The 26,493-nt window shown below is 42.9% G+C and overlaps 1 protein-coding gene across 1 annotated transcript in view; it reads right to left on the reverse strand.

Annotated features, from left to right (window-relative positions):
- LOC139367925 (voltage-dependent T-type calcium channel subunit alpha-1G-like) overlaps window positions 1-26,493 on the reverse strand; it is a 346,256-nt gene that overhangs the window by 67,951 nt on the left and 251,812 nt on the right. The window contains 2 exon segments of the mRNA XM_071106315.1: window positions 10,893-11,077; window positions 21,869-21,937. Of these exon segments, the coding sequence (XP_070962416.1) occupies window positions 10,893-11,077; window positions 21,869-21,937 (254 nt within the window).

Below are 26,493 nucleotides of genomic sequence, written 5' to 3' on the forward strand. Positions count from 1 at the left end.
GTGGGTCAGCTTTGGCTGAGAGCCTCCGTGGTGCAGAGGAGAGCAGTCTGACTGGTTATGGTCAAGAATATGGTTCTGAGAGAGATAACGAGAGTTGGTCAGAGATCAGGGACAGAGGTCAGGGGCAAGCTCAAGTGTTTTGGAAAGTAAAACAAAGATGGAATACTGTTCTGTAGTTGTTGACGTCAGAGTGGTCGACTGTTGGTTTCTTGAGGACGGGAGCGATCTTTGGCCATCTTGAAGTCAAAGCGGAGGCAGCCATTTGTCAGGGACGGGTGGATGAGGGAAGTGAGGAATGGAAGAAGGTCTCCAGAGATGGTCTGGAGAAGGGAGGAGGTGATGGGTTCAATAGGGGCAGGTTCCCGGGCGACTGGACATCACTAGCCAAAGGATTTCATCTGGAGAGAGAGGGGATTCAAGGAGTGGATATCTTCTAACGTCTTTAAGATAGCCTAGCAATTAATAAGAGCGTTGGGCCAGTAACCAAAAGGTTGCTGAATAGAATCCCCAGGCCGGCAAGGTGAAAAATCGGTCAATGTGCTAATTGCTCCTGTAAGTTGCTTGGAATAAGACCGTCTACTAAATTACTAAACTGCAAATGTGAGAGAAGGTGGCAAAGAGTTTGACATTTAGAGTGATAGAAAGTGACTTTAGCAGAGGAGTAGAAGGTAGAGAAGAGGGAGTGAAAGGATGATAGGGCTTCTGGAAGTTTAGTTTTCCTTCATTTTCACTCAGTTGCTCTCAGCCCTGTTCTGTAAGCTCACAATGAGTCACTCAGCCACAGAGCAGGAGGGGAGGGCTTAGCTTGCCAGTAGGAAAGAGGACAGGAGACAGGTGGGAGAAGGATTTAGCATAAGGTAGAGATGATAGGATAGAAGAGGAGAGAACAGTTGGAGAGAGAGAATGAAGATTCTGATGGCGCATGACCATCTGAGTGGCTAGGTTTGGGGAAGAGAGGGAGAGAAAATGAAAGAAAGCATTGATCTGGAAGGGGGTTGAAATGAGAATTGTAGGCGAACAGCCAATAGTGAAGATGAGGTCAAGCGCCCTGCCTGCCTTGTGAGTGGGAGGAGACTGAGAAAAGGTCAAAAGAGGAAAGGAGTGGAAGGAAATGAATCAAAGGCAGACGTGAGGAGATGGAAGTCATCCAGTACTCTCCAAGGGCACCGAGTGGGCGATAGGAACAGACTGATCTCTTCTTGTGTAACAAATTTGTGATGACCAAAAACGTAATTCACCACCTACAGTGAAAAAAGAGAGGAGATGAGATGTCAGGTGAGCAGGTACTGGAGGTATGAGGGCAATTGACTGTCACTGATGCCTTGTGAAGAAGGGGAAGGGGGAGAGGGGGAGCGAGGAAGGAGAAACGAAGGGGAAGAGGGGGAGGGAGAGCCACAGGCGTTGCCATCTGGGCTGGCTGCTCTGTAATTGACCTAAACAACTCTCTCTGTCTCTCTCTCTCTTTTCCTGTGGTATATACTGTATAGCTATGTATCATCTGAAAAATTATAGATTATTATTATTATTTTGATCATTATTATTATCCCCTCCACAACAATAAGAGGAGATTGTGTTTGAGAGAAAGTGAAAACTGTAAAGATAGAAAGTCACGAACGCGAGAGAGAAACAGAGGAAACACGAGAGGTCAGCGAGTTCACGGAGGATAGGTGCTTGTTAGGGGGAGCCAAGTATTTAATGGCAAGGTCATACACCGAATGAGGCAGTTTCCATAATATCTATTCATACATAGAGAGAGAGAGAGAGAGAGAGAGAGAGAGAGAGAGAGAGAGAGAGAGAGAGAGAGAGAGAGAGAGAGAGAGAGAGAGATGCTTCTCCATAATGTTTGGAGGCTGTTGTAATTAATGAGGCATGCTGTCACAGGGCGAGGGTTACGAGGATAGAGCCCTCCAGATAATTACATCGTCTACGGCAGGGCTAGGACACCCTGGCACTTCAAGTCTATGATTTAATCATCCTGGAAGAACAGGTGTGTTGAATTAAGGCAATCACTGAACTGATTAGCATTTAACTACACCTGCAATAACATCAGTTAAATATGTGTATGCGACCAACACAACTTGATTTGAATTGTTTCATTTGATTTGGTCAGGTGTGCTGCATAGTTGGAACAAAATCCTCAGTACCAGCGACACTCCAGGAACAGGGTTGCCTTCCCCTGACCTAAGCATTGAGGGGTATGAGCATAGAACCCTCCAGGTAATTACATCATCTACAGGGTGAGGTAGTATGAGGATAGAACCCTCCAGGTAATTACATCATCTACAGGGTGAGGGAGTATGAGGATAGAACCCTCCAGGTAATTACATCATCTACAGGGTGAGGGAGTATGAGGATAGAACCCTCCAGGTAATTACATCATCTACAGGGTGAGGTAGTATGAGGATGAAACCCTCCAGGTAATTACATCATCTACAGGGTGAGGTAGTATGAGGATAGAACCCTCTAGGTAATTACATAATCTACAGGGTGAGGGAGTATGAGGATAGAACCCTCCAGGTAATTACATAATCTACAGGGTCCAGGTAATTACATCATCTACAGGGTGAGGGAGTATGAGGATAGAACCAGATAATTATATCATCTACAGAACCCTCCAGATAATTAATTACATCTCCAGATAATTATATAATCTACAGGGTGAGGGAGTATGAGGATAGAACCCTCCAGATAATTATATAATCTACAGGGTGAGGGAGTATGAGGATAGAACCCTCCAGATAATTATATCATCTACAGGGTGAGGGAGTATGAGGATAGAACCCTCCAGATAATTATATAATCTACAGGGTGAGGGAGTATGAGGATAGAACCCTCCAGATAATTATATCATCTACAGGGTGAGGGAGTATGAGGATAGAACCCTCCAGATAATTATATAATCTACAGGGTGAGGGAGTATGAGGATAGAACCCTCCAGATATTACATAATCTACAGGGTGAGGGAGTATGAGGATAGAACACTCCAGGTAATTACATCATCTACAGGGTGAGGGAGTATGAGGATAGAACCCTCCAGGAAATTACATAATCTACAGGGTGAGGGAGTTAATTATATCATCTACAGGGTGAGGGAGTATGAGGATAGAACACTCCAGGTAATTACATAATCTACAGGGTGAGATGGATGAGCCCAAACACACAGATGACAGGAGGGGAGACAGAGAGGATACATCAATAAACAACATGGCTAACACTCCTGACCCCCACCACCCTGGCATTTTGGAACAGTCTATCTTCCCTCTGAGCCTCGTAGTGACAGGGGAGGAGGGGTTCGGGGCTGCAGCTGGTTTGTGGTAGAGCTAAGTTGAAATAACGTTACTTAAGGGGACTTAAGGGAACGTAAAGGTGACATAAGGTGACTTAAGGTGACTTAAGGGGACTTAAGGGGTTAAGGGGACGTAAAGGTGACGTAAGGTGACTTAAGGGGACTTAAGGGGACGTAAAGGTGACGTAAGGGGACGTAAAGGTGACGTAAGGTGACTTAAGGGGACTTAAGGGGAAGTAAAGGTGACGTAAGGGGACTTAAGGGGACTTAAGGGGACGTAAAGGTGACGTAAGGTGACTTAAAGGGAACATTTAGGTGCTAACAAAAACCTTGGGCCAGTAACCGAAATGTTGCTTGTTCGAATCCCTGAGCCGGCTAGGGAAATCATCTGTCGATGTGCCCTTGAGCAAGGCACTTAACCCTCATTGGCCCCAAAAAATTGTCAAAGACTCCAGTCACCCAAGTCAGACTGTTCTCTCTGCTACCAAACGGCAAGCGGTACCGGAACACGGTTCCGGAGCACCAAGTCTAGGTCCAAAAGACTCCTTAACAGCTTCTACACCCAAGCCATAAGACTGCTGAACAATTAATCAAATGGCCACCCAGACTATTTACATTGACCCTCTTTGTTTTTACACTGCTGTTACTCGCTGATTATTATCTATGCATAGTCACTTTACCGCTACCTACATGTTCAACTAACCTGTCCCCCGCAAATTGACTAGGTATCAGTACCCCCGGTATAGTTATTGCTATTGTATTGTGTTACTTTATATTTATTTATTACCTTAGTTTATTTAGTTCATATTTTCTTAAGTCTATTTCTTGTACTGCATTGTTGGTTGAGGGATTGTAAGTAAGCATTTCACTGTAAGGTCTACTACACCTGTTGTATTCGGCGCATGTGACAAATAAAATTTGATTGGATATGATTGAATTGCTCCTGTAAGTCGCTCTGGATAAGAGCATCTGCTAAATGACTAAAATATAAAATGTGAAGCCTCAGTTGAGGTCGTGGAGTTGATGGATGAGAACAGCAGTGTGTATGTGCACAATTAAACAAACTGATGCATTATTCTGTCAAACACACACACACACACGCTCTCTCTCCCAGAACCTCCTCTATGTTGTATAATTGCATCATTAACATTCCTAATGAGGAAAACACACTCAAATGCACTGTTAGCTGGGACAATTGGAGAAGTGTGTAGGATTGCTTTTTTCTTCTCTACTTGTGGTCCTTTGTGGCTCCGTTGGCAGAGCATGGCTCTAGTAATGGCAGGGTTGTGGGTTCAATTCCCATTTTTGTTTTTTCCTTTGTTTAACTTCTTCAGGCTATAAAAAGTATTCGGAAGTTTGGAAGAATGAGGTGCCCAAAGTACACTGTTACTCAGGCCCAGAAGCTAGGATATGCATATCATATTATTGGATAGAAAACACTCTAAAGTTTCCAAAACTGTTACAATTATGTCTGTGAGTACAACAGAACTAATATGGCAGGCGTAAACCCGAGGACAATCCATCCAGATTTTTTTTTTTCAGCTCACCTCGGATTACAATGGCTGGGAATGGGAATATAAAAGGAAGTCCTCCCAGATTGCAGTTCCTAGGGCTTCCACTAGATGTCAAAAGTCTTTAGAAAGAGTTTCAAGCTTGTTTTTTGATAAATTAATTTTTTGTTTTTCTTGTGCGCGTACTTCGTTATTTATCTCCGTTAGTGGTCTCCGGTATTCTCTGTCTTAAACTTTGTAGTTTATTTACATAATAGGGTACCTGAGGATTGATTAGTAACGTTGTTTGACTTGTTTAGAATAAGTTTATTGGTAACTTACGGGATTCATTTTGTATGCATTTTGAACGAGAGAAAACGGTGGATTGCTGAGTCAAGCGAGCCATTGAAACATACTTTTTTGGGATATAAAGAAGGACTTTATCGAACAAAATGACCATGTGTTATGTAGCTGGGACCCTTGTGATTGCAACCAGATGAATATCTTCAAAGGTATGTGATTTATTTTATCGCTATTTCTGACTTTCATCTGCTTGGTTGGAAAATGTATGTAAAGCTTTTGTAAAGCTTTTGTGTGCCGGGCGCTGTCCTCAGATAATCGCATGATGTGCTTTCGCCGTAAAGCATTTATAAAATCTGACAAGAAGTTAAGCTTTTAAATTATGTAAGACACTGGTATTTTCATGAATGTTTAATATTACAATTTCTTTAATTTGAATTTGGTGCTCTGCAATTTTACCGGATGTTGGCCAGGTGCCACGGTAGCGTCCCAATGATCTGTAAGAAGTTTTAGCTAGGCAAGTCAGTTAAGAACACATTTTTATTTACAATGACAGACCCTGTACGATGCTGGGCCAATTGTGCGCCGCCCTATGGGATTCCCAATCACGGCCGGATGTGATACAGCCTGGATTCGTACCAGAGACTCTAGTGACACCTCTTGCACTGAGATGCAGTGCCTTAGACTGCTGTAAAACAGCCTGGATTTGAACCAGGGACTGTAGTGACACCTCTTGCACTGAGATGCAGGGCCTCAGACCACTGTGATACAGCCTGAATTCAAACCAGGGACGGTAGCGACATCTCTTGTACTGAGATGCAGTGCGATGCAAGGCCTCAGACCGCTGTGATATAGCCTGGATTCAAAGCACGGACTGTAGCGAGCAGTTGGAGGCAACGGAAGGAGTGTTGTATGGCATTGAAGCTCGTTTGGAGGTTAGTTAGCACAGTGTCCAAGGAAGGGCCAGAAGTATAAAGAATAGTGCCGTATGCGTAGAGATGGATCAGGGAATCGCCCGCAGCAAGAGCGACATCATTGATATATACAGAGGAAAGAGTCGGTCCGAGAATTGAACCCTGTGGTACCCCCATAGAGACTGCCAGAGGTCCGGACAACATGCCCTCCGATTTGACACACTGAACTCTGTCTGCAAAGTAGTTGGTGAACCAGGAGAGGCAGTCATTAGAAAAACCAAGGCTATTGAGTCTGCCGATAAGAATACGGTGATTGACAGAGTCGAAAGCCTTGGCCAGGTCGATGAAGACGGCTGCACAGTACTGTCTTTTATCGATGGCGGTTATGATATCGTTTAGTACTTTGAGCGTGGCTGAGGTGCACTCGTGACCGGCTCGGAAACAGGATTGCACAGTGGAGAAGGAACGGTGGGGATTCGAAATGGTCAGTGATCTGTTTATTAACTTGGCTTTCGAAGACTTTAGATAGGCAGGGCAGGATGGATATAGGTCTGTAACAGTTTGGGTCTAGGGTGTCACCCCCTTTCTTTAGGGATCTCGGACGATACGAAAGAGAGTTTGAACAGGCTGGTAATAGGGGTTGCAACAATGGCGGCGGATAGTTTTAGAAAGAGAGGGCCCAGATTGTCTAGCCCAGCTGATTTGTACGGGTCCAGGTTTTGCAGCTCTTTCAGAACATCTGCTGTCTAGATTTGGGTGAAGGAGAAGCTGGGGAGGCTTGGGCGAGTAGCTGCGGGGGGGGGGGGGGTGGCGGAACTGTCGGCCGGGGTTGGAGTAGCCAGGAGGAAGGCATGGCCAGCCGTTGAGAAATGCTTATTGAAATGTTCAATTATCATGGATTTATCAGTGGTGACTGTGTTACCTAGCCTCAGTGCAGCTGGGAGGAGGTGCTCTTGTTCTCCATGGACTTGACAGGGTCCCAAAACTTTTTGGAGTTGGAGCTACAGGATGTGAATTTCTGCTTGAAGCTAGCCTTTGCTTTCCTGACTGACTGCGTGTATTAGTTCCTGACTTCCCTGAACAGTTGCATATCGCGGGGACTATTCCATACCACCTTTAGCGTGTGCAGAGTGTTAGAACTGAGCTGAACTGAGTTGAACTGAGTTGAAATGAGCTGAACTGAGTTGAACTGAGCTGAACTGAGCAGAACAGAGTTGAAAAATATATATATAGTGTACATTTCACCTTTATTTAACCAGGTAGGCTAGTTGAGAACAAGTTCACATTTACAAGTTTGATGAATGTATGAAATGAAGACATGAGAAAGAGCAGATTAACTCTGTGAGGAGTTAGATGAACAGAGTTAGATGAACAGAAACTCTTCCTCTGCCTGTAACGTCACAACAGACAGAGAGGTATATCTGACAGAGAGGTATGTGTGTGCGTGTGTGCGTTTGTGTGTGTGTGTGTGAACCATACACACCCCAGTGCTTCAGGGGAAAACACAGACAGACTCATGTTTAATTCACCCTCTCTTCTCTTTTCCTGTCCTGAAACTAAAGCCTCTGAACTGACAAACTGGAAAACACACAAATAAATCACACAAGTATTATTTTGTCCAATTCTCTGGTGTGCCAAGGATTGAACCCTCCAGACAATTACATCATCTACAGGGTGAGGGGTCATGTTGTGTGCTATATTTTTAATGTGATAAAACATTGATCTGCTTTTTAGCTATTAATGCCACAGTGCTGTGTAAAGCTTTGATATTCTCCATTATTTTAATTTAGTCCTATGAGATTCCTGCCACACAAGCTCTTTTCAGAATCCATGTTATGAGTATCTAGGGTTTTCACATATACAGTGCAGTGCTGTATACAGTAAGCCCTCGTTTTCAGAGCTTTGCTTGATCAGAAGTTTACTTTCCTGTCAAACTAACTGAACTTTCTCTGAGACGGCCTTCAGTACAGCGCAGACTCCCAGACCAGCATACTGATATTGTGGCATTTTCATGCTCCTCTCCTCTCCTCTCCTCTCCTCTCCTCTCCTCTCCTCTCCTCTCCTCTCCTCTCCTCTCCTCTCCTCTCCTCTCTCTCTCTCTCTCTCTCTCTCTCTCTCTCTCTCTCTCTCTCTCTCTCTCTCTCTCTCTCTCTCAAATATACAGCCATCTATCTAGACAATGCCATATTGAATCCAACCATGGCAATGGTCTCTCTCTCTCTCTCTCTCTCTCTCTCTCTCCTCTCCTCTCTCCTCTCCTCTCCTCTCCTCTCCCCTCCCCTCCCCTCCCCTCCCCTCCCCTCCCCTCTTCTACTCACTTCTTCTCTCCTCTCTTCTTCTTTGGTCTGAGTATCAGGGTTTGAAAGCTAATTAATACCCTGAAAGGATAAATGATGAATGTATTATTTCCTGATCAGAGCGATAATCTGTGGTGTTTGTAGGTGGGAGGAGAGAACACCAGCTCAGCATTTCTCTCTCCCTCTCTTTATCTATCCCCTGTTCACACCATTTTTGTTTCGTTTTTTTGTACCTATAAGGGTCATTTGGCTATTAACCACAGCAGAACCCTTTTTGGTGCTACTGTTCATATCACTTTTGGGGGGGGGGTTCTACAAAGAACCATGGTCATGAGGTTCTAAATGGAATAAAGAATCCGTTATGGAGAATGGTTCTATAAAGAACCATGGTCATGAGGTTCTAAATGGAATAAAGAATCCGTTATGGAGAATGGTTCTACAAAGAACCATGGTCATGAGGTTCTAAATGGAATAAAGAATCCGTTATGGAGAATGGTTCTATAAAGAACCATGGTCATGAGGTTCTAAATGGAATAAAGAACCCTTTATGGAGAAGGTGGTTCTATAAAGTTAATTTGGTTCATTGCAGATCCTTTTGAAAACCCATACATGGTTTCTTTTTCTGAATAGCCATATAATATATTTTTCTGATTAGCCATATAATATGCTTTTTTAAATTTTTATTCAATAGGTGTTATTATTGTGTTAATTGACAAGTTGAATCCAGTGAACTACCTCTGGAACAGCTGGGGGTTCCCGAGGAGGGAAATGAGAACCACTTACTGATTTAGACAACACTTCTTAAATGACACAAGGCCATACATGAGTCTTTCACAAGACATCATCACCAGCCATAGTTATATATAACATGTAATAGCATGACACAACAGATTAAATGAACTGGAATGAGGCTCTCAGTCACAGCTGCACAAACAGAGCTGAGAGCAAACCTCCCCTACATTGCAATTATTACCAAAAGAGCAAAGAACCCTTTTGTGAACTATAAAGAACCATTGAAGAATTCAAAAGGTTATTTGAGTCATTATGGCTCCATATAGAACCATTAGCCTTCCCAAACCCTTGAGGAACCCTTTTGTTAGTGTTCTCCTCTTCCCTTGATGTCTCTCTCTTTCTTTCAGTACATAAACCCCATAGACAGACATCAACCCCATAGACAGTACATCAACCCCATAGACAGTAGATAAACCCCATAGACAGTAGATAAACCCCATAGACAGTACATAAACACCCTAGACAGTAAATAAACCCCATAGACAGTACATAAACCCCATAGACAGTACATAAACCCCATAGACAGACATCAACCCCATAAACAGTACATCAACCCCATAGACAGTACATAAACCCCATAGACAAACATCAACCCCGTAAACAGTACATCAACCCCATAGACAGTACATAAACCCCATAGACAGTACTTAAGCCCTCTAGATAGTACATAAAACCCATAGACAGTACATAAACCCCATAGACAGTACTTAAGCCCCCTAGACAGTACATAAACCCCATAGACAGTACATAAACCCCATAAACAGTACATAAACCACATAAACAGTACTTAAGCCCCCTAGACAGTACATGAACCCACATCAGCTGTACAAACTATATCATAGAAAATGACTTGGACTTTTGATTTATGTTCATCTGATGGCTTTATATTGCTGGGGACAAACAAACAAACAAACACACAAACAACACACACACACACACACACACACACACACACACACACACACACACACACACACACACACACACGATAAAAGCAATCCTAGTCTGAAGACAGGAATAGTAGATTCCATTTCACTAGAGGTCAGGGGTCATATTTGAGAAGGGTCAGGTAGGAGATTGAAGTGGTTATCCCACAGCGTTTTGTGGGTAAATCGGGCAGGAAAAACTCCTATTAGATTTTTGTGCTTTCCAGAGATGCTAATAAATATTTGAGTGCAGGTCGGTAGAGCTTCACGAGAGGAGAGGCAAGAGGCAAGGGAAGAACAAACACACGCGCTCACACTGAGCCGCATGACAACAAACACACAGACAGGCCATATATCATAGAGACATCTGAGGGAAAAATGTAACTTATCAGAAACATTGTTGAGTCTTCCCTTTCACGCAAACTCACACACACGCACATGCGCACACTCACGCACACACACACCAACATGCCCAACACACACACTGCTCTTCTGCACCTCATGAACCATTCTCCGAGAAAGACACACACACACACACACAAGAAAAAGTTTTCCCCATTTTAAAGTGAGTTCTCTTATTCCACAGTTAAAAAACACTACCATTCACACACTGCTTTAAGTAGCTTCAGCTGTTCCAGGCCTCCCTAGTGGGAGATATGCGACGTTGGTACAGTACACTGGAAGTGGGGAAAGTCACACTGTAAGTCTGGTAGATATACTGTCTTGGAAAAAGGTATATTAGTGAGGAGGCCTGCATGTGTGTGTGTTCCAATGCGTGTGTGTGTATGAGTGTGTTTGTGTGCATCCGTGCGTTGGTCATGTGCGCGAATGTGTGTGTGTGCCAGCGTGTGTGTGCTCAAGCATGTGTGTGTGTATATACAACTCACCGTAGTGGCCTGAGTGTCCGTAGCAGACGCAGCACCCGGAGCATACCCAGTATCTTGGGGCTGCTGTTGGACACCAATGAGACAAGGATGTCTATGGCTGAGATCATCACCAGCAACCCGTCTAGAAGGTTCCAGCTACTCCTCAGGTAGGCCTTATCACCAAACAACCAGCCCAGCGCAGCCACCTGAGAATAACCACAGACACGGGCGTTAAAGCCATATAGTCTACACACTTACATTCACATACAAACAGGTAAACAATAAAGACAACAATACAAACACGTGAAACAATACAAACACATACGGTGAAAGCAAATGAGTAAATGAGGTCATCAGTACCAATTTACTTAACATCACTGACCTAATATAGAAACTGGAATTACAACACTAGATCACAGGGTTGGTTAACGCTGGACACTCCACGTGTATCCACAGAGTTTGGCCTCTTCCTACCAGACCCTGTCCTGTGGAATCATCTCCAAGTGACCTTTCATTTGGATGTGTTGTTGTCTCTGGGTCAGTTTAGGAGAAATGTGTTTTTATATTGTTAAATGTGTTTGTTTTGTTTGATTGTTTATTGTGTATATAATATTTGCTATTTAATGTTGTGTTTTACATTGTGTATAATTGTATTTTCTGCATTGTTCCCAGGGCACATTTGGAAATGAGACCTAGGTCTCAATGTGTTTTCCCTGGTTAAATAAATAACAAAAAATATGCTGAGCTCGGTTTGTTGTTTTCAAAAACTTTTTTAGTTGAAGAAACGTTTGTCTACTAGCCTACCTGTTTAGCCGCGAAGCAGTTAGCCTCAGTTGCTGGAACCACTGCTATCTGTCCTGGGATACTGCCAAACCCTAAAGTCTGGAGAGATGTTACTTGGCACGGTAGGTAGACTAGCTGCTAGCTATCAAGCTTGCCAGGTTTCTTTGACAGTTTTGAATACATGCATCTATAATCACATTTGCGTAGCATACAGTTGAGAATATGTGTTTTTAGGATTTACACGCGTGGAAATGTTTTAAGCAGGGTGTGGAGAATTTGGGGCCTTTTATAACATACTTTCTATATTAACAGAATATGTTTAGCACTGTGCAACTGTCTATTCAGATAGGATGCCATTTTATCCCCAAGATTTATTTTCTAAATTTTGGAATAATTAACTATGAAATAACACATATGGAAATAATACTTTTTTTCCACCATAATTTGCAAATAAATTAATAAAAAATCCTACAATGTGATTTTCTGGATTTTTTTTCTCATTTTGTCTGTCATAGTTAAAGTGTACCTATGATGAAAATTACAGGCCTCTCTCATATTTTTAAGTGAGAGAACTTGCACAATTGGTGGCTGACTAAATACTTTTTTTGCCCCACTGTACCTGTTGGGCACCCACTTCACCCTGGTCCCAGTCCATGCTCCCCTGATCTGGATGGCCAGGGGAAAGGACACAAACGATCGGTTCACCAGGTGTTTCTTGTCCCTTCAACGGTTCTCTTTTGCTGTTGTGTACAGGTCAGGGGCAAAGCATGGGAATGGGCAAAGCATGGGAATGGGCAAAGCATGGGAATGGGCAAAGCATGGGAATGGGCAAAGCATTGGAATGGGCAAAGCATTGGAGTGCCAACAATACCTTGTCACAACACAACTGATTGGCTCAAATGCATTAAGGAAAGAAATTCCACAAATTAACTCTTAACAATACACACCTGTTAATTTAAATACCTCATGAAGCTGGTTTAGAATGCCAAGATTGTGCAAAGCTGTCATCAAGGCAAAAGGGTGGCTACTTTGAAGATTCTCAAATATCAAATATATTTTGATTTGTTTAACACCTTTTGGTTACTACATGATTCCATATGTGTTATTTTATATTTTTATAGTTTTGATGTCTTCCCTATTATTCTACAATAATAGAGTCGACAAACTCTTGAATGAGTGGGTGTTTCCAAACTTTTGACTGGTACTGTATATATACTAAGTGTACAAAACGTTAAGAACACCTTCCTAATATTGAGTTGTCCCCATTTTTTCCTACAAACAGCCTCAATTCCTTGGTGCATGGACTCTACAAGGTGTCGAAAGCTTTCCACAGGGATGCTGATCCATGTCGACTCCAATGCGTTCCACAGTTATGTCAAGTTGGCTGGATGTCCTTTGATGGACCATTCTTAATACACACGGGAAACTGTTGAGCGTGATAAACCCAGTAGCGTTGCAGTATTTAAAGCACTAAAACCGGTGCGCCTGGCACGTCTTACCATACCCCTTTAAAAGGCACTTAAATATTTTGTCTCCCATTCACCCTCTCAATGGCAAACACCCACAATCCATGTGTCAATTGTCTCATCTTTAAAAATATTTCTTTAGCCGTTTCCTTCAGTCAAATGACCTACTGGCCTCATGGGTGGAATGTCATTAAAAAAAATAATAATTTCATAATTAATAAACTGTACTTCAAAAAAGCCGCCAAAATCTGGTGTTTCTATATCAAATGGTTGTTATATTCAGTCTTCTGTGATGTATATAAAGTGTAATATTGGGATGCAAACTCAAAATAGAATAGATTTCAAATGTATATCTGACATGGTACAGGTGGATTCTTTTTTCTAAGCCTGTAACAATGTGTGTGAGGTGTATACTTTTTTGTCACAATAGATTTGTAGACAATAGACTACCAAGAAACACTCTGTGTGACCCTGATTTAGCCCACTGCACTAAACGGTTCACCTGTCTCCTACCCTTCATCTACACTGATAGAAGTAGATTTAACAAGTGACATCAATAAAGGTTCATAGCTTTCACCTGGTTTCACCTGGTCAGTCTATGTCATGTTTTCTGCACTCTGTGTAGTGAAGGGCAATCAACTTGTACTCCACCGACGCAAATGACATACGATTAGTTTTAAAAAAATGATGACAGTTGGAGCTGTATTATTGGATGTCAGTGCAGTCTTTGATGTTATTGCTCATAAATTGTTATTGAAAAAACTCACTTGCTCTGGTTTTGCATCACCTGCCATCACGTGGTTGGAGAGTTATTTACCCAATAGAATCCAGAGCGTGTTCTTAAATGAAAGCTTCTCTAACAGCAGCTATGTACAGTGCGGTGTACCTCAGGGCAGTCGCCTTGGGACTGTTTTCTTCTCTATCTTTACAAATGATTTGCCACTGGTGTTACACAAAGCAATAATGATTATGTATGCACATGATTCCACACTCTCCAGTGTGTACATGTCAGCACCCAAAGCCAGTGAGCTCACTGAAAGTCTAAATAAGGAGTTACAGTCAGTATCAGAAATGGTGATTAATAGTAAACTGGTCTTAAATACAACTTAAACTAAAATAATTGTATTTGGTTCAAAACATTCTCTAAGACATAAACCTCAACTGGAGTTGTACATAAAGGGTGTGACCATTGAACAAATTGAAGAAGTTGAACTCCCAGGAGTAACATTGGATGGTCACTTATCATGGTCAAGTCATATTGACAAACTTGTTGTGAAGATGGAGAGGGGTATGTCTGTTATAAAAAAATATGTTCTGTGTTTTTGACACTGAAATCAACTGTACTATTTGTTCAGGCTCTGGTCTTGTCCCATCTTGATTACTGTCCGGTAATATAGTCAGGTGCAGCACAGAAAGACCAAGCAAAGCTGCACCGGACTCAAAACAGAGCAGCACACCTTTCCCTTAAACTGCACGCACAGAACTAACATCTTGTCAGCCTTTCCTTGACGAGGGTTGATGAGAGATTAACTGAATCTTCTAGTTTTTATGAGAAATATTACAGTGATGAAAATTCCAGATTGTCTGCATAATCAAATAACATTCAGCTCAGACACCCATAAAGAAAAGACATGCCACCAGGGGTCTTTTCACAGATCCCAAGTCCCCAAACAATTCACGGCAAAGCACAATATTATACAGAGCCAAGATCGCATGGATCACCCTTCCAAATACAATTACTTAAGCTTACAGCAAAATGTCCTTTATAAAATGGATTAAACAACGTCTCATGGAACGGGAGGACTGTGAGGAGACACGCACAAACACACGCAAGTATGATTTTTGAGTTGTTGTTTGTTTGTCATATTTCAAATGTGTGTGACTTTGTCGATCAGTGTTTTGTTACTTGTCCTATTTTAATGTTTTGTGTTTTTTTGTGGACCTCAGGAAGAGTAGCTGGACCCCAGGAAGAGTAGCTGGACCCCAGGAAGAGTAGCTGCTGCTTTTGCCAAAGCTAATAAACACATGCAGTACCAGTCAAAAGTTTGAACAGACCTACTCATTCAAGTTTTACATTTTTTTATTACTATTTTCTACATTGTAGAGTAATAGTGAAGACATCAAAACTATGAAATAACACATATGGAATCATGTCGTCAGCAAAATACATTTTATATTTGAGATTCTTTAACAGTAGCCACCCTTACACATTTGCATAGTAAACCTTTTTTTAAACCCTGGAATGAGTAGGTGTGTCCAAACTTTTTACTGCTACTGTAAGACAAGTGTGATACAAACTTTTGTTATTGAAAAATGTTCTTCCGTATTTCAATCTACACAACTGACTGAGACACAACAATGACACACAGAGACAAACTGCATCTCAACTAGGCAGCCGGATGGGTCATTTGCATACGACGTTGTGCCTCACCCGAGTGTAAAGGCATGAATCTATATATAATCAGGCAGTGTCTTACTTAGAGAATGATCAACCCCCTGACAAACAAAGATGTGTCGAGGTTACAAAGACTTTGGTTCCTATGTGAGTTCCGCCCAAATGTCTGACTTCCTGAGCGCGACGTTAATGAACCTCTCCCGAGCCCCATTATTCTTGAGCATGATTTAAATGTTGCCTTGGTCTGCCCTAAATTTGTATGTGTGTGTCTGTGTCTTTGTCTGTGTGCGCGAGCATGTGTGTATGTGCGTGTATGTGTGTTGTGTGTGTGTGCGTCTGTGTGGGTGAGCCCTGGTGTTGCATTGGGTCCTAGAATAGAGATAGAGGTCTTAGTGAGTGACACCTGTGAACTTTCTCTTGCCCTCACCCCTCCTCACCCCTGCCACAAGCTATGGAACTCAATTCAAAAGCCAGGACATTTGAATATTGGCTAGACATATTATTAAAAGATGGGTATGGGTATGTGTGTGTGTCTGTAAGCTCAACGGTCAGTGATAGCTTTGTCCATTCATATATACAGTCATTAGAGATAACACACAAACACACAGACACACACACACACACACAGACACACAGACACACACACACACACACACACACACACACACACACACACACACACACACACACACACACACACACACACACACACAAACATTCATTCATCTCTCTCGTCATCACAGACCGTTGAGCTCACACACACACACACACACACACACACACATTTAAAAGTATGTCTAGCCATTATTCAAATGTCCTTGCTTTTGTATTGAGTGCCATTCATTCCTATGTAAAGAGTCAATAGCTCATTGACACCAAGTGAAGTTGAAGCTTAAGATGGTGTCTCATGGAGACATAATATGCACAGTTTGAGCTACTAAGTGACTCTGCAGGCTAGCTCAGTGCTGCCAGCTCTCATTGGCTAACTCAAGTCGAAGGCCAACCGGGGTACTGCAGGCTGCCATTAGGAAATAAAGTATCCTTATGTGATAAAAACATATTTGGTTCAAGGACATACATCTGGTGAATTAGAAGCAATTATTGGTATCATGATTGTCTTTGAAACATGTTTTCACATGAAAATTGACCATGAAGACTGATATTTCCCTACAATTGGGGATTCTGTTTCCTGTTAACAATACCGTGGTCAGCCTTGAACCTCCGAGCTTGTAATGAGAAGGGGTAGTCGTTCTCCCGTGGATCGCTCCCATTCAAGAGTGTGTGTGTGTGTGTGTGTGTGTCTCTGTGTGTGTGTGAGACTTACTCAGGTATCACACGGGAAGTCTGTTTTCTTAAAGAATTTGTATCTAAAGGCTTTGTATCTAAAGGCTTTGTATCTAAAGGCTTTGTATCTAAAGGCTTTGTATCTAAAGGCTTTGTATCTGTAAAACAGTAGAGCTGAAGATCAATAATTTGGAGGTGGGCCCAGTGCCTTCAAAAACGTGATTTTCCAGTGTTATACACCCCTTCAAAAATAGTGGATTCGGCTATTTCAGCCACACCCATTGCTGACAGGTGTATAAAATTGAGCACACTGCCATGTAATCTCCATAGACAAACATTGGCAGGAGAATGGCCTTTACTGAAGAGCTCAGTGACTTTCAACATGGCATTGTCATAGGAGGCCACTGTTCCAACAAGTCGGTTAGTCAAATGTCTGCCCTGCTAGAGATTCCTCGGTTACACCCTTAGTGCTGTTATTGTGAAGTGAAAAAGTCTAGGAACAACAACGGCTCAGCCGCAAAGTGGTAGACCACACAAGCTCACAGAATGCAACCGCTGAGTGCTGAAGCACGTAGCACATAAATATCGTCTGTCCTCGATTGCAACACTCACTACTGAGCTCCAAACTGCCTCTGGAAGCAATGTCAGCACAATAACCATTCGTCAGGAACTTTATGAAATGGTTTTCCACGACTGAGCAGCGGCACACAAGCCTAAGATCACCACGCGCAAGGCCAAGCGTCGGCTGGAGTGGTGTAAAGCTCGCCGCCATGCGACTCTGGAGCAGTGGAAACGCTTCCTCTGGAGTGATGAATATACGTCCAAAAGGCTCCTCATTTTTACACCCAAGACAATTAACCAAAGAAAGGCCCCTAGTGCCCGCTGTAAAGTTTGGTGGAGGAGGAAAAATGGTCTGGGGCTGTTTTTCAAGGTTAGGGCTAGGCTCTAAAATCTGAAAACTACAGCATACAATGACATTCTAGACGATTCTGTGCTTCCAAATTGGTGGCAACAGTTTGGGGAAGGGCCTTTCCTGTTTTAGCATGACAATGCCCACGTGCACAAAGCGAGGTCCATATATAAATAGTTTGTCAAGATCGGTGCAGTGGAACTTGACTGGCCTGCACAGAGCCCTGACCTCAAACCCATCGAACACCTTTGGGATGAATCGGAACACAGACTGCCAGCCAGGCCTAATCGCCCAACATCAGTGCCCAACCTCATTAATGGTCTTGTGGCTGAATGGAAGCAAGTCCACGCAGCAACGTTCCAACATCTTCCCAGAAAGGTGGAGCAAAGGGGGGACCTACTCCATATCCATGCTCATGATTTTGGAATGAGATGTTCGACAAGCAGGTGTCCACATACCTTTGCAGTGTCCACATGCAGTGTATATATTTCCACACTATGAGGTTGGAATAATACTGTGAAATTGTGAAAATTATGACAATGCCCTTTTAGTGTAAGAGCTGTTTGAAAAGACCACCTGACATTTCAGCCTGTTTTGGTGGGATGGAGTTTTGGCCTTCCTGGTGACATCACCATGCAGTAAATGAGTTAATAGACCAATAAGACACAGAGTTCCAAACCTCTCTGCCAATAACAGCACATTTTCAGTTTTCCAGACTAGTTTTCCAGACAACTCACAGACTAGTCTTGGCAAAATTATTTTTAAAGAAACGGCTCTTTACTAAGAAACTATTTGTGTTTCTTTTGACCATTTTAATTGAAAACAATCACAGTAAGGTAGTTAATTGTTACCCAGAAATGATTTGATATTCAGATAAAATTGGCTTTGTTTGACTTTTAAGGTATTTCTGTCATCTAAGCTAAATACTACTAAGGTATTTCTGTCATCTAAGCTAAATACTACTAAGGTATTTTATGTACTTCAGGTACTTGAAGTATTTGTTAAGCTCTATTTTCTCATCTCTCCCCTCCCCCCCCCCCTTTCTCGCTCTCTCTCTCCCCTTCTCTTCCCATCTTCTCTCTCTCCCTTCACTCTCTCCCCCCTTCTCTCTTTCTTTCTATTTATTCAAATAAGCCTGAGGGCAGATTGATAGGCCTGAGGGCAGATTGATAGGCCTGAGGGCAGATTGATAGGCCTGAGGGCAGATTGATAGGCCTGGGGGCAGATTGATAGGCCTGGTGGCAGATTGATAGGCCTGAGGGCAGATTGATAGGCCTGGGGGCAGATTGATAAGCCTGGGGGCAGATTGATAAGCCTGAGGGCAGATTGATAGGCCTGGGGGCAGATTGATAGGCCTGGTGGCAGATTGATAGGCCTGAGGGCAGATTGATACGCCTGAGGGCAGATTGATAGGCCTGAGGGCAGATTGATAGGCCTGGGGGCAGATTGATAGGCCTGAGGGCAGATTGATAGGCCTGGTGGCAGATTGATAGGCCTGGGGGCAGATTGATAGGCCTGGGGGCAGATTGATAGGCCTGGTGGCAGATTGATAGGCCTGAGGGCAGATTGATAGGCCTGAGGGCAGATTGATAGGCCTGGGGGCAGATTGATAGGCCTGGGGGCAGATTGATAAATCTGAGGCAGATTGATAAGCCTGAGGGCAGATTGATAGGCCTGGGGGCAGATTGATAAGCCTGGGGCAGATTGATAAGCCTGGGGGCAGATTGATAAGCCTGGGGGCAGATTGATAGGCCTGGGGGCAGATTGATAGGCCTGGGGGCAGATTGATAAACCTGAGGGCATATTGATAGGCCTGGGGGCAGATTGATAGGCCTGGGGGCAGATTGATAGGCCTGAGGGCAGATTGATAGGCCTGAGGGCAGATTGATAGGCCTGAGGGCAGATTGATAGGCCTGAGGGCAGATTGATAGGCCTGGGGGCAGATTGATAAGCCTGGGGGCAGATTGATAAGCCTGGGGGCAGATTGATTAGCCTGAGGGCAGATTGATAACCCTGAGTACAGATTGATAAGCCTGAGTACAGATTGATAAACCTGAGGGCAGATTGTACACAGAATCCACTGATGGATATTGGTTTATAAGCAGTCATAATAAGAATAGGATTACAAAACTGTTTGGTATTGTTTCTAGATCTTTGCCTGTGGGCAACTCCTACCCAACATGTCCTAATATCACCTAGAGGGAGTAGAGCCTTAATCTGGCCATGTGGATCAGACCAGACGGATGAAGGCCTTAACTAGAGCCCTGAGGTACAGTGATGAGTCTAGCCCAGGAAGACTACCCTTCACTGGGTAGGACATTGCGTGTTTACGGGTTTACCGCTTGGTAGGGTATGCTCTGTATGCTCTCATTGGCTGGCCCTTACTTCATACACATCGCCAAAAACCACTGGCTCCAGGTCATCTACAAGTCTCTGCTAGGTAAAGCCCCGTCTTATCTCAGCTCACTGGTCACCATAGCAGCACCCACCCATAGCACACGCTCCAGTAGGTATATCTCACCCCCAAAGCCAATTCTTCCTCTGGCCGCCTCTCCTGGCCGCCTCTCTCTCTGGCCGCCTCTCCTTCCAGTTCTCTGCTGCCAATGACTGGAACGAACTGCAAAAATCACTGAAGCTGGAGACTCTTACCTCCCTCACTAGCTTAAAGCACCAACTGTCAGAGCAGCTCACAGATCACTGCACCAGTACATAGCTCATCTGTATGTAGTCCATCCAATCTACCTCATCACCATACTATATTTATTTATTTATCTTGCTTCTTTGCACCCAGTACGTCTACTTGGACATTCATCTTCTGCACATTCTACCATTCCAGTGTAATTGCTATATTGTAATTACTTCGCTACCATGGCCTATTTATTGCCTTACCTCTCTTATCCTACCTCATTTGCACACACTGTATATAGATTTTTCTACTGTATTATTGATTGTATGTTTGTTTATTCCATGTGTAACTCTGTGTTGTTGTATGTGTCGAACTGCTTTGCTTTATTCTTGTCCAGGTCAGAGTTGCAATTCACAACTTGTTCTCAACTAGTCTACCTGGTTAACCTCTCTTGGGTAGGGGGCAGTATTTTCACATCTGGATGAAAAGCGTGCCCATTGTAAACTGCCTGAAGCTAGGATATGCATATAATTGGTAGATGTTGATAGAAAACACTCTAAAGTTTCTAAAACTGTTAACATGATGTCTGTGAGTATAACAGAACTGATATGGCAGGTGGAACCCCGAGGACAAACCATCCCCCCCCAAAAAAGAATTCAGCCTTCAACTGTTTTCAATGGCTGTCACTTTTATTATAATGCAACATCCTCCCAGATTGCAGTTCCTAGGGCTTCCACTAGATGTCAACAATCTTTTGAAAGAGATTTATACTGGTTTTTGGAAAAATTGGCCAGAAATTTTAGTTTTTGTAGGTGGCTCCCATTTTGGCTGTAATGTTTCCAAGCGCTTGGAAGAGAGCGCGTTCTTTGGTATTTTTCTCCGGTAAAGACAATAACGATTCTCCGTCTTGAATTTTATCGTTTATTTACGTATTAGGGTACGTAAAGGTTTGATTATAAACGTTGTTTGACTTGTTTGGAAAAGTTTATTAGTAACGTTTGGGATTCATTTTGTATACATTTTGATGGAGGGAAAATGGGTGGATTATTGACTGAAGCGCGCCAGCTAAACTGAGTTTTTATGGATATAAAGAAGGACATTATCGAACAAAAAGGAACATTTCTGATGTATCTGGGACCTTTTGGAGTGCCAACAGAAGAAGATCATCAATGGTAAGGCATTTATTATGTCGCTATTTCTGACTTTCGTGGCGCACCTGCCTGGTTGAAAAATGATTTTCATGTGTTTGTATGCGGGGCGCTGTCCTCAGATAATCGCATGGTGTGCTTTCGCTGTGAAGCCTTTTTTAAATCTGACACAGCGGCTGGATTAATAAGAAGTTAAGCTTTATTTTGATGTATTACACTTGTGATTTTATGAAAGTTAAATATTTATAATACTGTAGTTTGAATTTCGAGCTCTGCAATTTCACCGGATGTTGGCCAGGTGGGCCGCTACCGTCTCACCTGCCCATAAGAAGTTAAATAAAGGTGAAATAAATAAATAAATAGGGTCCCCTAAGTCCATCCTTACCTTTACTGTCATCTCTGCCACAAAGATCGCTGTGAATATGTAGTTGGATAACGTGAGGAAGATGCGCTCCTGCAGAGAGAGAGAGAGACAAAGAGAGAGACAAAGACAGAGAGAGGGAGACATAGAGAGAGAGCGAGACAGAGCGAGAGAGACAGAGCAAGAGAGACAGAGAGAGAGAGAGAGAGAGAGAGCGAGAGAGACAGAGCAAGAGAGACAGAGAGAGAGAGAGACAGAGCAAGAGAGACAGAGCAAGAGAGACAGAGAGAGAGAGAGACAGAGCAAGAGAGACAGAGAGAGAGAGAGACAGAGCAAGAGAGACAGAGCAAGAGAGACAGAGAGCGAGAGAGAAAAAAGAAAGAAAATAAGAGAAAGACAGAGAAAGACAGAGAGAGCGGAGACAGACAGACACAATTAGACCCAACCAGATCATGAGAAAACAAAAAGAAAATTACTTGACACATTGGAAAGAATTTACAAAAAAAAACAGATCAAACTAGAATGCTATTTGGCCCTAAACAGAGAATGCACGGTGGCAGAATACCTGACCACTGTGACTGACCCAAACTTGAGGAAAGCTTAGACTATGTTCAGACTCAGTGAGCATAGCCTTGCAATTGAGAAAGGCCGCCGTAGGCGGACCTGGCTCTCAAGAGAAGACAGGCTATGTGCACACGGCCCACAAAATGAGGTGGAAACTGAGCTGCTCTTCCTAACCTCCTGCCCAATGTATGACCATATTAGAGAGACATATTTCCCTCAGATTTCACAGTTCCACAAAAATTCGAAAACAGACCCAATTTTGATAAACTCCCATATCTACTGTGTGAAATTACACAGTGTGCCATCACAGCAGCAAGATTTGTGACCTGTTGCCACAAGAAAAGGGCAACCAGTGAAGAACAAACACCATTGTAAATACAATCCATATTTATGTTTGTTTATTTTCCCTTGTGTACTTTAACCATTTGTACATTGTTACAACCCTGTATATATACATAATATTAAATTTGTAATGTCTTTCTTGTTTTGAAACTTCTGTATGTGTAATGTTTAATGTTAATTTTTATTATTTATTTCACTTTTGTATATTATCTACCTCATTTGCTTTGGCAATGTTAACACGTTTCCCATGCCAATAAAGCCCCTTGAATTTAAGTGAATTGAATTGAATTGAAAGAGAGACAGAGAGAGTGGGCAGAGAGAGAGAGAGAGAGAGAGAGAGAAAAAAAAGGGAGGGAGAGAGAGAGAGACTAAAAATATACGCCTGAGTTGCCTCTAAAATAGTTTAGGATTAACTTTGCTATATATATTCTGACAGTGAGTGAGAGTGAAGTAGAAATAGAAGGAGAGGAGATTCAGTAAGACAGTGACAGACACAGAGTAAAACATCTCTATCCCTCAACTCATCTAGTATGTCTCATCCCTCCATCTTCTGCTGAAGCTTGTTGCCTGTCGCCAAATGACTTCCGTATACGGTTAATTTAGATCTCATGTCCTTTCCTCTCTCATCCTCTCCTTCCTCTCTCATCCTCACCTTCCTCTCTCATCCTCACCTTCCTCTCTCGTCCACTGCTTCCTCTCTCATCCTCACCTTCCTCTCTCATCCTCACCTTCCTCTCTCCTCCACTCCTTCCTCTCGTCCTCTCTTTCCTCTATCATCCTCATCTTCCTCTCTCATCCACTCCTTCCTCTCTCATCCACTCCTTCCTCTCTCATCCTCATCTTCCTCTCTCATCTACTCCTTCCTCTCTTTCCTCTCTCACCCTCATCTTCCTCTCTCATCCACTCCTTCCTCTCGTCCTCTCTTTCCTCTCTCATCCTCATCTTCCTCTCTCATCCACTCCTTCCTCTCTTTCCTCTCTCATCTTCCTCTCTCGTCCACTCCTTCATCTCGTCCTCTCTTTCCTCTCTCATCCTCATCTTCCTATCTCATCCACTCCTTCCTCTCGTCCTCTCTTTCCTCTCTCATCCTCGCCTTCCTCTCTCATCCACTCCTTCCTCTCTCGTCCTCTCCTTTCCTCTCTCGTCCTCTCCTTCCTCTCGTTCTCTCGTTTCCTCTCTCATCCTCGCCTTCCTCTCTCATCCACTCCTTTCTTCTCCGGTCCTCTCCTTTCCTCTCTCGTCCTCTCCTTCGTTCTCCTCTCTCATCCTCTCTCGTCCTCTCCTTCCTCTCTTGTCCTATCCTTTCCTCTCTCCTTCCTGTCTCATCCTTTCCTTCCTCTCTCGTCCTTTCCATCCTCTCTCGCCCTCTCCTTTCCTCTCTCGTCCTCTCCTTCCTCTCTCGTCCTTTCCTTCCTCTCTCGTCCTCTTCTTTCCTCTCTCGTCCTCTACTTCATCTCTCCTCCCCTCCTTCCGCTCTTGTCCTCTCCTTTCCTCTCTCATCCTCTCCTTTCTGCTCTCGTCCTCTCCTTCCTCTCTCGTCCTCTCCTTGCTTTCTCCTCTCTCGTCCTCTCCTGTCCTTTCCTCTCTCGTCCCCTCCTTCCTCTCTCGTCCTCTCCTTTCATCTCTCGTCCTCTCCTTTCTCCTCTCTTGTTCTCTCCTTTCTCCTCTCTTGTTCTCTCCTTTCTCCTCTCTCGTCCTCTCCTTTTTTCTCCTCTCCTTATTTTTCCTCCCTCGTCCTCTCCTTCTTTCTCCTCTCTTGTTCTCTTCTTTCTCCTCTCTTGTCCTCTTCTTTCTCCTCCCTCGTCCTCTCCTTCTTTCTCCTCTCTCATCCTATTCTTCCTTTCTTTTTCTTTCCTTCTCCTCTTCTCTCCTTTCCTATTTTACATCCCTCAACATACAATACGTTTTGAAAAAACAACTGTCGACATTATTCATTATTTTCCAGCCCAGTCAACCTCATAATAACCCCTAAAGATGAAACATTGAATATATGTCTGTTGTACCATGAATTCATTTCACGATCCGAAGACCAGTAACTAAGCAGATGTTGTTTGTGGTGTGTGTTAAAACATCAAAAGCCTGACAACCACATTGTGATACGTGGTGCCAAGCTGGAGAATCATTTTTGAGACACTAAATCAATTATTCACCCAACATTCCACATTAAATGTGATCATTACCAAAGGAGAAATGTATTGTTCTGCAAATGCATAAGAGAAACACATAGCTGTTTACTGCTGTGTAAATGGGACAGGTCAAATAAGATCCTGTGGAAGTATACACAGTGTGGTCTGAAATGATTGACACCCTTGATGAAGATGAGCAAAAACGACTGTTTAAAATAAGACTCAAAATTCCGAGTCATATTCGATGGACAGAAAAAAAGGAACATTCTATTGTTTTATACTAATGCAATATATAACAAGTCATATATTTCTTCTCTCAAAAAGGTAGGGGTCCAAATGATTGACACCCCTGTTTTCAACACCTTTCGATAGGATAACAGCACTGAGCTTTTTCTCTAAAATGTTTTATGAGTTGGCGAACACACTGGGAGGGATCTTAGACCATCCATCCATACAGAATCCTTCTAGATCCTTGATATCCGTCATCTGCGTTCATTGATTTCCTTCTTCAATTCAAACCAGAGGTTTTCAATGGTTTTCATGCATTCTTAGTTCGAAGCAAAATCCACCACTGGTGGTCAAATAGCTCTATTTTCATTGTCATCTAACAAACGGAAACGCCGGGAGTTTGCTAAACAGCATTGGCACTTGGATTGAAACTGGTACTTTGATTTAGATGACATGAAAAATAGGAGCCAAGTGAATCAGTTGTGGGTTTGGCGTCAAAATGAGAATGCACGACCAGAAAAGAACCCCATATCTACTGTAAAATATGGTGGTGGATCGGTGATGTTATGAGGCTATTTCGTTTCCACTGCTCTTGGGGCCCTTGTTAAGGTCAACGGCATCATTAACTTTACCCAGTACCAGGATATTTTACCCAAACACCTGGTTGCTTCTGCCAGGAGGCTGAAACTTGGCTGCAAGTGGAACTTATAGTAAGACAATAACCCCAAACACACATCAATATCTACAAAGAAATATGAATTGGCCTCAAAATCAACATTTTGCAAAGGCCATCTCAGTTCGAATTGAAGAGGTTAATCAATATTTTATCTTTATTTAACTAGGCAAGTCAGTTAAAAACAAATTCTTATTTTCAATGACGGCCTAGGAACAGTGGGTTAACTGCCTTGTTCAGGGGCAGAACAACAGATTTTTACCTTGTCAGCTCGGGGATTTGAGCTTGCAACCTTTCGGCGGTTACTAGTCCAACTCTCTAACCACTAGGCTTCCTGCCGCTCCATAAGCACAGACCTGGAAAGATTCTGTATGGAGGAATGGTCTTAGATCACTCCCAATCTCCAATCACAATATTTTAGAAAAAGGCTCAGTGTCGTTATCTTCGCATGGTGAGGTATTTGAAAGATATTGAAAACAGAGAGGTCAATCATTATATTACTTGTCAAACAAAATGTCTTTCTGTGAGAATTTGTATTATAATAAAATAGTATAATATCGCAAGAGAAGAAATATAGCTCAGTGTTTTAATTATTTATTTTATAGAGGAATTTTTTCTCATCTTTACAAGGGTGTCAACAAATTCGGACCCCACTCTCCATACTCAGCCAAATCAATAGACTCCACAGTATTTACTAGTAATCTATAATAACAGAA

Source organism: Oncorhynchus clarkii, chromosome 16 (assembly GCF_045791955.1).
Source record: "Oncorhynchus clarkii lewisi isolate Uvic-CL-2024 chromosome 16, UVic_Ocla_1.0, whole genome shotgun sequence".
Classification (NCBI taxonomy): domain Eukaryota; kingdom Metazoa; phylum Chordata; class Actinopteri; order Salmoniformes; family Salmonidae; genus Oncorhynchus; species Oncorhynchus clarkii.